The sequence below is a fragment of the Primulina tabacum genome, chromosome 8 (genome assembly GCF_025594145.1).
Source record: "Primulina tabacum isolate GXHZ01 chromosome 8, ASM2559414v2, whole genome shotgun sequence".
Lineage (NCBI taxonomy): Eukaryota > Viridiplantae > Streptophyta > Magnoliopsida > Lamiales > Gesneriaceae > Primulina > Primulina tabacum.
Window position 1 is genome coordinate 5135262 of NC_134557.1, and position 12250 is coordinate 5147511.

Here is a 12250-nt window from a genome sequence, read left to right on the forward strand (position 1 = left end):
AATTATTATTGACAAACTTGTGTGAGACGGTCTCACTGGGTCGTATTTTGTGAGACAGATCTCTTATTTGGATCATCCATGAAAGAGTATTATTTTTTATGCTAAGAGTATTACTCTTTATTGTGAATATCAATAGAGTCCGTCTCACAGATAAGAATTCGTGCGATCGTCTCACAAAATACATACTCATTATTATTAAATGTTCATTTCTTTTGAAACTTCTATTTGTATTTACAGGGGACTTGGGCGAATCAATTGGTAGGAGTGCGTAATAATTATTTATATGATTCTCTCCTTTTAAATGCAAGATTTGCCGTCGAATGTAAATCACGTAAGAGATATCATCATCGACTTGAAAATATCTAATTTTATAATATTTACCGCCTCACATAAGAGACCAAGTCCCAATAATCCTCTGTTAACTAGTGATTAAAAATAGATTCAACATCCAATTTTTTACTTGACTAATGACTAACTTACACATTGAAGCATATATTTTGGTAGTATTCACAAATAGTTGAAGTAATTATGAATTTTTCATTTATAAATTTGTTTAATTTAATAATCATTTTTTTAATTATAATTAAAGTACTTACAAAAACTATCTAGCTATATTTTATTCGCTAAATTAATTATAATTAGTATTAGTAATTAAATTATAAGAAGTAAACTTTATTTTTTTCAAAATTTTCGAGTGAATATCATGAAATTGTCATAGCCATCGTCAGCAGACCAAATATTTTGAGCTTGACTTCAAATAATTTAACAAATGAATATAAGACTACCCACTTCCTTACAATCACAACTTGGAAATGAGATTATTAGTGTATGATTGATTGTTGAACAGACCAAAAAAAATTGAGCAAAGTCAATCCAGAAAATAGACTTGAAAATTACAGATTCACACACCACACGACTTCAACATGCCCACCTAGATAAAATTTCAAACCTATACATAAAAAACTAACAAACCAATAAACAAACAAACCACGCAACGTTATGAGATTGCCATTGATCAGTGTATGATTTTATCTAAACTTGTGTCACAGCCACATCTTCCATCTGGTGTGACATCTCCTGAGACAAAGAAAATGCAAAAAATGGGAGCATTAATATTGCCAAGGACAAATAAAAAAATGGCGTAATATCAAAATTGTTGAATCAGAAGAGAAACATAGGATAGGGCCAGCTTAAAAAGCAAGTTAATTGGGATATATAAAGCTACATACATCAGGTATTAGAGAGCAATCAAAAGCCTTGCATGAGCACAAGTATAACAAAGTGGCATTTCTATAAGAATAATCGAAGTAAATACCATGTTTTCCTTGTTTTCTCGGCAGCCTTCTTTGGGTGGAGAGTTAACATGACCTGCCACAAGAAGAAAATAGTTCATGGAACAGCCCATCATGAAAATTTTGTTTTAATATTGTGGGCATCAACGTCACCTTCTTCCATAGCTGTCCTTCCCTGCTTTTTCACCTTGTCATTCTCTTTAGCTGGTTCTTGCTTGGTTGGCTTATGGGGTTTCTTTTGTACACCACGCCCCCTAATTCCAGAATCAAACTGAGAGTTAGTCATGTTCTCATTTATTGATTTTCTGTTCTTCCTAGATTCATTCTTCAGCGTCATTTCCTTAGTCTCCTTTTGAACTTCATTAGTATCTTTACCCACTGCCTTAGGCTGCAACTTCTCAGCATCCACTGTCGTAGAAGAGGTGCTGTGAACATCATCATCAGTTTCATGATCTACTTCCGAAAGCACTTGAGAAGAGGTTCCAGAGATTTGCAACTGTTCAAAGCCTTCTGAAATCTTATAGCTCTCGATTAATTCTTTCGTAGATTCACCAAATTCAGACGACATTTCGTGGCGCCGCACATATGCTTTGAACTCATCTCTCATCCGCTGCATAGGCTGCAAATACATAGAATGAATGGAAAATAGAAATAAAAAATGACTGAATCCATAGTTACCTTGATACAAGGACAAACTTGGACAAAAACAAAATCATGGCTAATAAGCATTCAAGATTGATAAAGTATAAAAAAATTCGTTTCTGAATACAAAGTGATTAAAGCTACAAAAAATATCATCATACCTCACATCCAGCTTCCAAAGCAAGTTTGAAGAAACCAAGTGAGACCGAGTGCTTATTAGCGGACTCAGAGAGCTTAATCTGAGTCAACCAATAAGATGCAGATGAAAGAACACTGAACTTCTTCCGGCTAGATGACCTAGAAACATCAGAAACTGGAGTATCACTTTTCCCATTATTGTTGTCAGACCTCCTTCCTCTAGTCTCGGATATGGGGGTGATATTGCCTACAGATTTTGAAGCAGAGCAGGCACTTGACTTGGAAGGAATAGAGAATCGCCGTGGTGGTCTGGCAGATTTTTCTTTCCCAGATATGTCAAGAACGCTCACGCTCTTACTCACATTAGATGCTGGTCTTGCACTAAATGGCAAAATGGAACAAGAATTTAGCATGCAGCATTTAACCTTACAGTAGGCATGGGGAAAAGGATAGCATTTGCGTCTTCGTGAACTTCTAATACTGTAATTTGACATTAATTTGTCATTTAAATTTCACAAAAATGATAAATCAAAAATTCTATCCTGTATCCATTCGACAACTGGTTGTTTTGAGGGTATGTAGACAACAGATGCATCTGTAATTATAACGTACAAAATACCGTGCAGCCGCGTATTTTTCACAGAATCTTGCTGAATTTGAATTTCAGTGATATCACAAAACATTTACATCTCATATAAAACTACTAACGTAACTCAGAAACTACTCCAAAAAGAGAAAACGTGACCGTGTCATGAATATAGCATCCATTTAGCAAAATACAAATATGAAGTTCAAATTCAGAGAGTTGAAAGATAAAACAGAACAATTAGAAACAAGTAATCACAAAATAAAAGGGGAAATCAAATTGTTAAAGAATAAAAAACTTGATCAGCCTTAAGTTGTTGAATAATCACACTCCTTATTGGTAACCAAGAATCGGAAATTGTTCATGTGAACAATTCACAGTACTAAGGAAAGCAAGACGTTTTTCATATATAAGCATAGTTCGGAATTCTGAACCCCATAAAACACTTGAAAAGATAATAAATAAATAAAAAAGAAAAAAAAGAGAGAGATGTACACAAAAATACACTTTCTCACGAACGAAAGCAGACCTTTTATTAGCAGATGAGTTGGATGAATCCGCAAGCGGCGGCTTTTCTTCATTCGATTTCGTGGCTGAACGGAGAGGGTATCGCAGAAGCCTAGAAGCAGATCTGTCTGCATTCAAATCAAAAGTTCAAATGTCAATCCGCTTACACAATCTTCATCTTCAATAAAAGTAAAATCGGAATTTTTATTAGAATTTTTACGAGAGGCAGAGGATTGCTCTTTCGGGACCGAATCCTCCATGGAAACAGGATTTTCGAATTTCACAAAAAAATATATTTTTGAATTGATTGAGAAGAAAATGAGAATTAGACAGAGTCGGAACGATGGGGGAATGGTCGAGTTTGGAAATTTTATAATTGGGAATTGAGCGGGAAAAATTAGGGTTTCTAATTTTCAATTAAAAAAATTGGATAAAGTTTTCAAGGATTAGATGGAAAGCGAATTATGCGAATTTTAGGGCAACGGGTGGTCTTGTGGAGTCCGCTCTTTACTCATTTAACGCTCTCATTTTTGAATTTTCAAATTTAAAATGTTACCCGTTTGGTATATTCTTAATTATTTTTTTTTAAAAAAAGATTTATTGGGCTTGCAAAATAATGGGTTTGTTGGTGATGACTTGAATTATCCATGGAACAAGTATCAAGTATATATTTTTTTATTAGTATTTGTTGGCTTTTTCATAAATTTGAAGCTAAAAAAAGTGACTTATAGACTCGATAAGGTTACGTCATCGAATAAATAAGTATTTTGGGATGATAATGTTCTTGAGTTTATAATCTAACATTGGTGCTTTCAATGAGAGTCGACGTAGCGAAATAAGCAACTTAAAAAAAGACTATTATCGTAAAATGTGAATGAAAGTCGTTAAAAGTGGGTTGTCACGGACGTCGGCTTCTCAAATGGTCTGCAATGTAACGAATATCTCACATTGATATATTAAATTTATAAAGATTGACTTATAAACCCTAGAAGGTTACATCACCAAGTAGACAAGTATTTTGGGATAATACATTTTTTGAGTTTATAATCCATCAATTTTGAGTTTATAAATATTAGGTACTTTTCATGTTAAAATGAACATTATTTACCTTTTTAATTTTCATTAAAAAAATTAAACAAATGATAAATTTTGTCAAATATTAAGAATATATATATTATATTATTAAGTTTGAGATACATAAAATAATTAAGTTTGATGTCATGATCAATATTTTTAAATACAAACAATGTCCCCTTTAAAATTATAAAAGCACTATATTTTCATTTAGTAAATAAAAATTTAGATGAAAATCTATTTTGTATATTTTCTTATTACTATCTATCAACTTTCTAAAAATTTTAAAATTACAAAAAAAAAATATCTACATGCAAAATTTCATTTTAAATGATTATATCAATCATAATATAAAAAAAATATTATAAGAAAGCATTAAACTAAAAATAACAAATATAAATAACACAAAAAATCACATATATACACGCATTAATGCGTGCAAAGGATTACTAATATAGTAGTAAAATTGAATTCTAAACGTATCAATGTATCGATGAGATTTTTGATACATATTCACAATTTTCCACCAGTTTATTTCAATACAAAGTTTAAACTTGAAAGATGAACAACAGGCTTTTTGTCAATAGCAAGTTTTGTATTAGAATATCATACCGGACAAGCTGGTTGTTGTATTAAAATATGATCCATTATTCCCTTGGTGATTCTCCCAGAAGTTATTCAATGGAATTTCCTGTTTAAGTAACTTTTAATCCATTCATGTTTAAATAAAAAAGTGCAGGCAGAACACAAATGACAACTCAAGAACATTTTACAGAATTACAAATTGAACTCGAACAATTCAATTTTCATACTGGGAAACGGTCAATTACAACAAAAGCACGAGTAAAATTTATTTTCGGAAATTTTTACAAGAGATAACATGTACATGAGATGATCAAAGGATTCATGAATCAGTAACTGTTGTTTCACCAACCTCAAAATCATTGTAAATCCGAATCCCTAATTTGAGCAGGATCGATAACTATTCCATGTACTTTCCTTCTTCTATGTAGGATATTTCTACGTGAACTGGGAGTAGAATCGCTGCCTAGCTGTATATGAGGGGGTATCTGAAATTCTTCCGAGTGACCAGATATGCATAGAGCTCCAGAATCATCCTGTTGCCAATATATTTCCACCATAAGGCCCCTGGGATTCTGCGTCGTTTCAGTACCCGGAATACCAATATACCTCGCCCCTATGGGTACCTGCATGAACGTATATAGATTTAAGAATTCATATATGATGGATATTAGTTGGGTGAATCAATGACTCGGGGAAATTTTTTAGTACCAAAAGAGATGCTCCTGAAAATAGTGTGAGGGTGGCCAAGCTTTCTTCGGCAGAAGCATTTTCCAACTCTGCTTGTTTTGCTATGTTAAGGAAAACTTCTTCGAGGGTCGTGAGGCCAAGTTGGATGTCAGATATGCCAAATTCCTTCTCTCTATCTTGGAGTTCTGCGAAGAAGATCTGTGTAGGAATAGAAAATGAGTATTCTTAGTGTTACATTTGAGCTCATGAACCAAAGATGTAGCTCTTCCACATCAGCAATCTCTTTTTCCCCCCTCTTTATGGACAAGAATGTTCATTTAAGGGAGACAAAAATAAGATTTTTTAGATATTCAGTTGCAGGTAAGATCGACACCCCCACCCCCCAAGGTTCCACCCAATACACAAACAAAGTTCCTCCTTATCCACGCTAAGTTCCTCCTTATCCACGCTGACAATTTACACTACACCCATTTCCGGAATGATTCAAATATAGCAGTTGATAAACTGAGTCGATTACCCTCAATAGCTTCTCTTTTTCATGTGGAATGACAAAGGTCATAAAGGACTTATTCTCCTCGTTGGGTAAGACACCCAACCGCTGCAAAAAGAGCAAAATTGTACTCAAGAAGTTTTATAATAGGTTGCAAAATAAAGTAGTTAATCAACTTAAATGTGACTTACAGATTCAAAGAACTGTTTTACAGCTGTGTGCTGAGGTGTTGTACTTACAGTATCTCTGTTCGGAGCTCCATAAACATCAACAGAAAAGCTTACGTTAGCTATAAAACCTGTCCCAAATCGTGACTTCAACCTTATCGAGGTTCCAATGCACCGAAGTCTGCCCTTTGCCATAATTCCAATTCTATCACTTAAAATGTCAGCCTCTTCCATAGAATGGGTAGTCAGTACAATTGCTCGTCCCTTTTTAGTCTCTTCAATGACATCCCAGACATGTCTTCGAGTTACAGGATCCATACCAGTGGTCTATGAATTCAAAAATTACCACAATGAAAAATTTAGGGCCAAAGAACTTATTTAAAAAATAACAAATGAAATTTTTAACTGCCTCACCGGTTCATCCAAAACAACCAATTTTGGGTTGCCAATTAAAGCAATCGCAACACTGAGCCGACGTCGCATTCCCCCACTATAGCTACTTGCTCTCATTTTGGCAGCCTCCGTGAGTTTAACTTGCGCCAATAATTTCTGCACCTCCTGATATTAAGACAAAAAAAAATTCTTTCATTTTCAGGGGTAAAAAGGTCATGATGTCAAGCAATGGCAATTGGTCGCCACCATATGCAGACTGACTAATGCAGCAAAAAAAATCCAACTCAAGAAAAATTAAGTAAAATTAAATGGATACTAGTTGATAACAAGTTTAGGTATGAATAGTACATACCGACTCAATTGAAGCAGGGAGTAGACCTTTGATGCTGGCAAACAAATAGAGGTGCTCTTGGCCAGACAATGCATCCCAAAGAACATCAAACTGTTGCATTACCACCCGTTAAAAACTCATAGGCCAGTAAAAGTATAACTGTGAAGTCTAATAGTTGACTTATCATTCTTGTCTATCTAAGCTTATGGAACATTTACAAGGTTCGACGCACCCACTGGTTTAACCAAACTAGAGTTGAATATATATATAAAAGAATCTAAAGTTTGCAGAGAAAACTACAATAATACCAAGCATAATAAGAAGGATAAATGTGAAACTAAGTAGCCATAGTTTTGTGAACAGGAATCAATGGCATAATGGAAAACCTCAAATGGCATGGTCTGAACTTTTAATATAAATTTACCCCATGAGGTATTCTTTTCTTAAAGTGAGAAAGCCAAGTATGCAACAATGCCCATAATAAAATGAATGATTTTCGAAAATAAAAACATTCACCTGTGGACAGACTCCTATCATCCTGCGAATATTCAACATCCCAGTTGAGCTTCGAATAGAATTTCCATAAATTAAGGCTGTTAATATCATGTAACAATCAGAAGACTCATCGCATAACCAAAACAGTAGCAAAGCAATTGTTCTCAACAGATCTGAGCCCTCACCATCTCCACCGGTCACTGGTGTAATTCCAGTCAAACAATTGATAGCAGTAGTTTTCCCAGCTCCATTGGGTCCCAGAAGGCAAAATAACTGATCCTTGGGAAAGTTCAGCCACACACCCTGCAGATACATAATCCACCCATCATGTCCTTCCGTGTGCAGTCTATCTTGTATCCCAAGAAAGCTAAATGACATATACACAAAATGAAATAATAAATTACGCAACAATGATATTTCCCAACTTAAACAACTAGTCTACTGTTGAGATCCAAGAGTTGCTAGTACAATGCCCATAACATCTAATTTAAAGTCTATTTCTCATGTTAATTATAACTTTCTAATTCTTGTTTTTTTCGTTACTAAGCCCACGAGAAGCAATTAGACTCAATCAGATAAAACACACCCCTTGGTCATGATGCACATGCCTTGCTCCAAAGGCTAAGCACATACCTGAGGTAGATTTTATTTGAATCCAAGATAATAATGCATCATAGTATTCATTGAATCTTTGCTAGTAGAGTATTGAGTTTTTGTTTTATAATTGTTCAATAGTTTGTAAAGTATATATAGGGTGACAAGGTATGCAACTTTCTTCATATAACTCAAATCCAGAGTATCACACCTTAGAACATCTTGCTTCAACAAGGCATGTGCTTTACCTCGTGCTTTGGCTTCCATGCTAACCTAAAGCCTCGTACCATTAATAACTATGATATGCTCACAATATCTCTGCATGTACACTAGTAAAATTTTATGCTAACATATGAACCATACTCCCGACTGTTCAACTCGATGATGTTCAACTAAACCAAGAATAATTATTTATTACTCAAACTCAAGCCCTTGTAAGTTGGAACCTTCAGTACTAACTAAGAGATCCTTCCTTTGTGGAGCAAAAACAGGCTTACAAACACATTAAATTTTTAAGTTTACCTTGAGAGCATGGTAAGGTGAGGTTCTCTTGCATTTGCAGCAGCCAATTTTTGTAGATCCCGCATAAATTTTCACAAGCACCGCGCATTTGAACAGCAACATCTGAATCAACAACTCCTTCTGAGGCTTGCTGTTTTACTCTTGTTTCCTCTTCTAACACATCTTCATCATCCGGAGCTATATTCTCCAAGGGTGGAATAGAATTTGAACAACTGCAAATGCCTCCCTCTTAAATGAAAGAGGAGTGACTGAAGCATTAACAATCACTTTTGTCAAAGAAGAAACATATTTAATATAAGAAAATCATTTTATTGAATACCTTCCACCTTGTTTCCACCTTTTCCAGTCCAGTACCAAGGATTCAAAAAGTAGAGCACCGATTTTCTTACTCCAGATGCATTTGGGAAAATATTGTCAAAGTAGATGGCGAGAATGAACCAAACAATGGATGTAGAGACAAGCCATAAGTAAATTTCATTCTGGCAGTGAAACAAAAAAATAAAGTAAAAAAATTGACTGAGAGATCATAGGACATGGCTTAAAATTTAGAAAATTAATGAAGTGAACATGACATGGACTAAAACTATTTGAATGGCATGCAGAGAAATGATAAATTAAAGATGTGCCAAGTGGATGTACCATTGTTATGACACAATCTGTATCATTGGGTGCACAACTTGTCCTCCCCTTCCAACTGACACCTGGATCTTGAGGAGTTTCAGTTGCACCAGAAAGCAAGTTCAGACCCTCAGCAAGAAGATTAGGAGGAAATAATGACCACACAGTTTGGTACGTCTTAGAAAAGGTATCACTGTATGGAAATCCAAAGGTTGTGACTATCTGAAAGAATCAATAAGGATTTGTCATACCATGTCATTCAGTCGGATATTTGTTGGATAAATTTTGAGCAAAATTGCAAACCTGAGTGATTAAGCCAATAATAAAGATGACGTAACCCAAGGTAGTGGCTGATGAAGACTTGCTAATAAAGGCCGACAACATAAAGGCAAATGCAGTCTGCAGAAGAAGCAGCAAAAAGTTCCAACCATCACATTTTTCATCAGTTTCTCGATATAAGATTGTTAAATTTGGGTGGGCTCAGATATCTACCATATTCAATTGAAAAAGGAAAAACAAGAGGAACACAACTGCGAAATTGTTATGCAGAAAAAAATCGAATTGAAACATCATCCCAAAGAGAACGGTGAGAAGTGATGAAATAAATGAGATGATTCCCTCCCATGTGAGCCATGATAACCAATATGCAGTATCATAAAGGCCCATCATGGTCATTGCCTGTCAATAAAACAAAGTGTAAGACACAGACCCAGAATTTTCTGTAAAATGAAGCAATAGTTCTAATATCTTCATTAGATAAATCGAAAGGAAAATCAGTTCATACCTGACGAAGTTTGAGTTCTTTCTCTGTTATTAAAGCACTAACTTGGAAGACAAAAGCAAACATAGCAATTGCAAGGAAAAAGGTGGGTCCTGCTCGTTGCACTGCAGAAAAAGTTTCAAGTGCAGGATGCGCGAACTCCTTTATATTGACGACCCAACTGAAGCTTGGATCTGAATTTGAAACATAAATACAGGTTCATATCGGGAAGGAAAATAAGGAAGTGATATCATGCTTAAAATGGACAAAAATCAAGTATCTGTTATACCTCCAATGAGTAACCTTGCAATTTCACGCTCTGCAGCAAGTTGAAGGGGGATTTGAAATTTGAGAGTTGGATCTTCGAAAATTCCTCTCCTCGCAAGCGGAGTAGAATTGGTCTGTATCCCATAGCTAATTACCGTAGCACTTCTGTCAACAAAATGCAGAGCACCAGAGCAAAGCATGGGGTTGCTGGCAAGCCAATTGTCCACATCACTTGGTGTTCTGAAATCTTTAACCTGCTCGTAAATGGAGCACAGACAGATTTATAATTTCTAGCTAATGAAGGACATTAATCACTGTGCATACATGGCTATAAACAAAAAAAATAAAATTGATATTTCAGATTATAAAAATCATTTATAATCAAGATTGAAGAAAAATTGGATGGATTATTATTACGTCCAGTCTCAAGGCAAATGACAAAATTTCACAACAAAAAAATTCTTGATTACCAAAAACACAATCAGTTACCTAACCAAGGGTGGTCACATAATGCTATCAATAATCGCGATACAACAAAACAGTTGAAAATGAATACCATCACAGTAATAAAGTCAAAAGAAGAACATGATTAAAAAAAAATCATTCTTATCCCTATCCAGGACACCAGAAATCAGCAAGCCAGGGGACGCTATTTTCGAAAATTAAAGTCAATAAATAAATCACCCATCGTTCCAACAAAAAAAGAATCAAATTAATCAACAGAAGAAATGAAAACCTTGTTTTCAGGAATAGGCCTCCCCGGATTATTCAATCGAATCTTCCTCACTATCTCACCAATCCTCGCACTGTCACTCCCACTCCAGACAAAGTCATAGCACGGCCATTTGGTGTAGAACTTATCCTCGCAAGGAGGAATCGGAGGCGCAACCAAAGGCTTCGGATCCCTAACATCTTTGAAGGAAGACGAGGAGGCATACCGCGATTCGACGGCTTTCTGTATGAAAAAGATCAGCGAGATGAAGAAGAGCGAGGAGAATAGCTGGAGGAATGTTGAGCGCTTGTTCCGCCATGAGAGAAGCAGGTTCTTGAAGAGCAGCGATTTGTATTGCTGGGTTAACAGAGGAAATCCTCGCTGCAGCTCCATTACCATTTCTCGGAGAATTTCACAGGGGGGGGGGGGGGGGGGGGGTTCTGTTTTATATACGTGGTTTCGTATTGCAGTTGGAAGACGCGGGGAACATTGGATGTGCTTTTACGATTTCACCCTTAGAATTTTGATTAAATTAATTATAAGCGAATCTATCTATAGATCACGACAAACGGGAGGGATTCGTAATTTGGGAAACGATAATTCTAAGAAATTTCTTATAGAGTTGAATATCTTTATTAATTATTAATGGTCTTACCATTTATGTGTATCCTTCCTCACCAAGTAATGTTTTTTATTTAATTTTATTGTGTTCTATATTTAACGACTTTTTATTATTTATTTTTCCAATATGACTTTTATTTCATAAACTTAAGCCGAGTATAAAAAAGATTTCAAAAACAATGGAATAACTTCCTCGAAAGATAAAAATACAATACTTCTTTCCGACCAGTTAGATTCGATGATCAACAGCGATGTTCGATTTTTGCCGATGTCTAAAAATTATCATAATAATTCACTTATCTTAGGTGCTGAGACGGGCCAAATCCGGTTTGTTTTGACAACTCTATGCCAAAAACTTGTGTGAGACGGTCTCACGAGTCGTATTTTGTGCGACGGGTATCTTATTTGGATCATTCATGAAAATATATTACTTTTCAAGCTAAGAGTATTACTTTTTATTGTCAATATTGATAGGGTTGACTCGTCTCACAGATGAAGATCCGTGATATCGTCTCATAAGATACCTACTCCTTTAGGTAGCGGGGCGGGTCGGGGATTGATATGGTTGATTTATAGCTTTAAGCCTTTGACCATTGCGAGAGCATCGTTTTCGATAATCCATTGTGTGCATCCAAAATGTGAAGGTATACTTTTAACAGCTTTCGTTTATGGCAAACGGGGTGGGAAACATCCTTTGACTTTTTATGGATTTTAAGGTAAATATATCGTTTTCAAATTATTTTTTAACGCTAGGTGTGTGAAATTAATA

The 12250-nt window shown here is 35.3% G+C and overlaps 2 protein-coding genes across 2 annotated transcripts; both read right to left on the bottom strand.

Annotated features, from left to right (window-relative positions):
• Positions 1-858: 858 nt before the first annotated feature.
• LOC142553249 (uncharacterized) lies at positions 859-3589 on the bottom strand. Its single transcript, XM_075663370.1, has 6 exons — positions 3386-3589; positions 3188-3293; positions 2096-2453; positions 1446-1911; positions 1316-1368; positions 859-1077 (listed from the first exon to the last, which is right to left on the bottom strand). Exons 1-6 carry the CDS (start codon positions 3423-3425, stop codon positions 1033-1035), a joined length of 1068 nt encoding a protein of 355 aa, XP_075519485.1. The 5' UTR covers positions 3426-3589; the 3' UTR covers positions 859-1032.
• Positions 3590-5006: 1417 nt separating this feature from the next.
• Positions 5007-11286, bottom strand: LOC142553250 (ABC transporter A family member 2-like). The gene is given in 17 exon segments (XM_075663371.1): positions 5007-5447; positions 5533-5709; positions 6029-6109; positions 6193-6495; positions 6583-6726; positions 6914-7003; positions 7409-7485; positions 7573-7690; positions 8504-8581; positions 8583-8731; positions 8823-8982; positions 9143-9343; positions 9425-9520; positions 9614-9799; positions 9906-10075; positions 10171-10402; positions 10885-11286. Coding segments are annotated over 17 exon segments (2904 nt in total). The 5' UTR covers positions 11260-11286; the 3' UTR covers positions 5007-5180.
• Positions 11287-12250: the final 964 nt, after the last annotated feature.